This window comes from Ananas comosus, linkage group 16 (assembly GCF_001540865.1).
Source record: "Ananas comosus cultivar F153 linkage group 16, ASM154086v1, whole genome shotgun sequence".
NCBI lineage: Eukaryota > Viridiplantae > Streptophyta > Magnoliopsida > Poales > Bromeliaceae > Ananas > Ananas comosus.
The window spans coordinates 5852301-5857732 of NC_033636.1; the positions used below are offsets into that span (position 1 = coordinate 5852301).

Below are 5432 nucleotides of genomic sequence, written 5' to 3' on the forward strand. Positions count from 1 at the left end.
AATCACGCCCGTAGCAACGGATAAAGATGCGCCGGAAAAATGCAGGAGCCAAGTGGCCGAAATACTGGAATAGATTTTATTTTTGAGAAAAAACTAGCACGCTGCCCGCTTTATTCATTCAGAATGGGACGAACCCATGCACCTTGCGAAGGCGAAGCTTACGAACTCAACAATTAAGCTGACAAGGCCAGCCACTACTGACGGATTATAATCATGTCCGTAGCAGCGGATGAAGATACGCCGGAAAAATGCAGGAGCCAAGTGGCCGAAGTATTGGAATAGCTTTTATTTTTGAGAAAAAAGTAGCACGCTACCCGCTTCATTCATTCAGAATGGGACGAACCCATGCACCTTGCGAAGGCGAAGCTTACGAACTCAACAATTAGGCTGACAAGGCCAGCCACTACTGACGGATTATAATCACGTCCGTAGCAGCGGATGAAGATGCGCCAAAAAAATGCAGGAGCCAAGTGGCCGAACTGGAATAGTTTTTAATTTTTTAGAAAAAAGTAGCACGCTACCCGCTTTATTCATTCAGAATAGGACGAACCCATGCACCTTGCGAAGGCGAAGCTTACGAACTCAACAATTAAGCTGACAAGGCAACCCACTACTGACGGATTATAATCACGTCCGTAGCAGCGAATGAAGATGCGCCGGAAAAATACAGGAGCCAAGTGGCCGAAGTATTGGAATAGTTTTTTATTTTTGAGAAAAAAGTAGCACGCTACCCGCTTCATTCAATCAGAATGGGACGAACCCATGCACCTTGCGAAGGCGAAGCTTACGAACTCAACAGTTAAGCTGACAAGGCCAACCACTACTGACGGATTATAATCACGTCTGTAGCAGCGGATGAAGATGCGCCGGAAAAATGCAGGAGCCAAGTGGCCAAAGTACTGGAATAGTTTTTTATTTTTGAGAAAAAAGTAGCACGCTACTCGCTTCATTCATCAGAGTGGGACGAACCCATGCACCTTGCGAAGGCGAAGCTTACGTACTCAACAATTAAGCTGACAAGGGCAGCCACTACTGACGTATTATAATCACACCCGTAGCAACGGATGAAGATGCGCCGGAAAAATGCCGGAGCCAAGTGGCCAAAGTACTGGAATAGTTTTTTATTTTTGAGAAAAAAGTAGCACGCTACCCGCTTCATTCATTCAGAATGGGACGAACCCATGCACCTTGCGAAGGCGAAGCTTACGAACTCAACAATTAAGCTGACAAGGCCCGCCACTACTGACGGATTATAATCACGTCCGTAGCAGCGAATGAAGATGCGTCGGAAAAATGCCGCAGCCAAGTGGCCGAAGTATTAGAATAGTTTTTTTATTTTTGAGTAAAAAATAGCACGCTATCCGCTTCATTCATTCAGAATGGGGCGAACCCATGCACCTTGCTAAGACGAAGCTTACGAACTCAACAATTAAGCTTGCAAGGCCAGCCACTACTGACGGATTATAATCACGTCCGTAGCAACGGATGAAGATGCGCCGAAAAAATGCAGGAGCCAAGTGGCCGAAGTACTGAAATAGTTTTTTCTTTTTTTGGAGAAAAAAATAGCATGCTACCCGCTTCTTTCATTCAGAAATTTAATTAATTAAGCTACATGAGTGAGGCATCAGGACCTCAAGGACGGCGGAAGAGAGAAACAGATATTTAAGAATTAAAATTAATCTACAGTTTAAAATCACTCTACTGGCAACAGGGTCTCAGAACTGATCAGAGATTCCCCCGCTTAGTCGTTAGCTGTTTGATCTTATGGATTCCACGAAGTGGGTCAATAGTTGCTTTGGAATCGAGGTTAAAATCTTCACTAGACTTTGCAATTAAATGTCCTTACAGCTAGCTGCTCCGGCCAGAATGTGGCACCACATACATATTTGCTGGGCATGTCATGCATGTTAGTCATGATAGGCCTAATTAAGTTTCCTCCCTTCCAGATTTATTAGCCAAATTTGACACGTCAAATGTACTCGCTGAGGGGTCCGTCGCCGATTAATAAATGTACTCTCACTGAGGCCCCGAACAAGGGACAAAAATTCTATGGGCAGCGTGCCCAAACTAATTAGTTTGGGCACGCTGCCGGATGGGCGCCGCATGGCACAGGTGCCACGCGGCGCCCATCCACCACTGCTCTCCCAGTAATGGCGGAGAGACTGGAACTTTGCTAGGGTGGCACCTGTGCATCTATACCAGGTCACTATAATTATAGAATTTTAAATTTTTAGTTTTAAATTATAATTTTATTAAAATTTATTTATTTTTTTTTACTAGTTATACATGTGTAGCACTAAAATTTAAATTCTATTTGTTTTGAAAAAAAATTAAGGAATAATTAAAAATTAATCCATGCATTCCAGTGAAACAAAATAAAGTTATTTTAAAATTTTAATTTCTAAATCGATAATCATAATTATAGACCAGTTATGTTTAAATAAACCATATATGAACATATTAAGTTACAATTTTTAAAAAATTTAAAATTACAATATGGGTGCACCTGGTATCAGGATGCCACAGGTCAGCCAGAAAGTTCGCAGTGCTCTCCCATTACTGGGAGAGCATGGTGGATGGTGCGCCGCAGTGGACTGTGCCATGCGGCGCCATGCCGCCAGCGTGCCCAAACTAATAGTGTTGGGCACCGCTGCCCATAGAGATTTTGTCCCGACAAGACCTTTGTATAGTTAATTCGTAAAATGTATTCACAAATTATTAAAAATTTAAATTAAATGTTCGTTTACAAATTTTTTATAAAAAAAGAAAATTATTCGTGAGTTTTTGAGCCAGTCGAATAATTCGCGAATTATTTCTAAATTATCGAAAATCTAAATAAAAAAACTTATAATTTTTATGTTTAAATATAGATTATCTTATATTTTATATTTTATATCGAATCCGATTTTTATGCCAAATTTTTCAACAAATTTAAAAATTAAAAAACAAATTTTATACGGATTATATTTATACCAAATTTTTGCCGAATTCGAATTAACTAACTATGGATGAGACCACTGTTATAGTTTGAGAGCGCCTGTGTAGATGAGGTGGATCAATTTGAGTAAACCATTGGAAAGAGGAGTTTGGGTGGGCTCTAAAAATAATAGTGTTGCATATATTTTGTTACCCATAAGGAATGCTTCGTCACCTCCAATGCCTCAATTAGTTGGAGGAACAACTGATAATATGTTATATAAGTTAGCATATAGAGGGGAATAAAGAAAAGATAAAAGTTCAAGCCCATTAATTAGCCGGATTTACAAGGAGCGTAGAGGAGGTTAATCTATTCTTTACTTCGTCTAACGTAAAATATATTTATACTATATGTAAAAGCACATATATCTATACTATATATAAAAGTATGTATTTTAAATTCCGATCCGTTGACAGATTTATTTTAAAAATAAAAATATAAGGATAAGAATAAGAACGGTTGAGAATGAATATGTAAGGATAAGAATAAAAACATATATAAAGATAATAATAGAAACCGTTGGGAATAAATATATAAGGATAAGAATAGAAATCGTTGAAATGAATAGATAATGAATGGATACGTAATAAACAAATTTTAATTTAATTTTTTCTTTAAAAGATAACCGGTGAGCATATAAAAAAATTATTTTTCTAATTAAATTTATATTTCTTGAAAAGTGTGATATATTAATTTTTAACAGATTTCGGATTCAATCCGATCCGTACCGCGGGGAGCTCCGCCCACCGCACCCCCAATTTCGAGGCACATCTAATTACCGTTGTCTAATAACCAATATTAGAGATGTTGCTAATTGATATCAGAACACTTTGCAGAACGGAATTCTAGCTAGTAACCGATATTATAGAGTTTACTCTTTTTTTTCTTTTCTGTTTTTTGAGAGAGAGATAGATAGCACGCTATCCACTTCGTTTATTTTATTTAGAAATAAATTTGACTAGAAATGTGAATCAACTAGAATTCGAACTTAGGTATCGGATACCAACCACCAAATTCTTTGCCACTTGCTCTAGGGACGGTCGGTATAGAGTTTACTAATTGATATATCGGAGGTAGTTTATGGATACCACGTGCCTGTGCACACCAAATATTACGTAAAATAAGGCCGAACATTTTTATCATCTCTACATATATAATGTAAGAGAAATTAAATGCGATGTATATATACAAAATCTGATAAAATTCAATATAATTTTAGTGAAGTTTTAGGCCGCACATGCGCGCATGGTGGGTAAGTTGTGCGCGCGGTTCGAGAACTAGAGTAGTATAATTCAGGAGCCTATAAATAGAGGCAGCCTCTCGGAGCACTCTCCACCCATCTATCTACTACGTACGTACCTTCTGATATATTATAGAGAGGCAGATATGTCGCTAGCTGGCTTGAGATCCGTGAGTTCGGAGGACTCGGTGAGCTATGAGACTATCGAGACACGCGACGGCAAATTCGCCTTGCTGACCCTGAAGCCAACGAACAGCCATCACCTCTTCACAAAGGAGCTCATCGAAAAGTACAGCACACGACTCCAGCAGGCCGTCAACGACAAAGTTAAAGGCCTTATAACCACCCACGACGGTGAGTGGTTCTCCGGCGGCTTCGACTACCACTCGGCCCCCGAGGAAGAGTTGGTGGTGGAGTTCCGGAAGCTGATTGCTCAATTCCTCGATCTGCAGTTCCCGACGGCGGCCTACGTGTCGGGCTTCGCCTACGGGGCAGGATTCACGCTGGCGCTTTTACACGACTACTTAGTGCTGTCGAATGACAATGTTAGTTTGCGCCAGGACGAGCTGGCTAATGGGCATGAGTTGCCGCCGCATGCCGCGGCGCTGGTGAGGGACAAGTTCCAGCTGCTGGCCTCGCTGGAGCTGCTGGTGTCGACCAAGTACGTCACACCCCCGCAGTTCGCGCCCATAGCCGAGTACGTGAAACCGTACGTAGGGTGGACTGTAGACGAGGTGGTGGAGAAGCTGCTGCGGCCATTGGTTGACCTCGACGGCAGCAACTATAGTGGCGTGCGGAAGATCCTGCTGTTCCGCGTGTATCAGCTCGTGAAACTAGAACCGGCTCGCGGCTAGCGAGTTTGAGAGCCTGCATGCGTGGCTCAAATTTTACATGCATGCAATATGTATGTTCTCGCCCCCCGCGTGCATGGATTGCATAATGCGTACCACTACTGTTAGCTTCGAGTCCAAGTCTGAGTCTGAGTCCGAGTCCCAGTGAGTTTACTCTGCTTGTTTTTGCCTTTCAAATAAAATGGGGGGGCCGGGGCGATGTCGGTCGAGTGAGTCTCTGTCCTAAGTCATTTACTATATTGGAATGTAATTCTATCTATCTATGTACTGGTAAGAAATTGTGCTTCTGCATCTCTTATTTATTTACGATTGTTTGGATTGGTCTTCAAGAGCATATATATTTAGATTACCCGAGCTTAATTTC

General features: G+C 41.2%; 1 protein-coding gene across 1 annotated transcript; it reads left to right on the forward strand.

Moving 5' to 3' along the window:
- On the forward strand, positions 4364-5071 carry LOC109722081 (enoyl-CoA delta isomerase 2, peroxisomal-like). The gene has a single exon (XM_020249968.1). It carries the CDS (start codon positions 4364-4366, stop codon positions 5069-5071), a length of 708 nt encoding a protein of 235 aa, XP_020105557.1.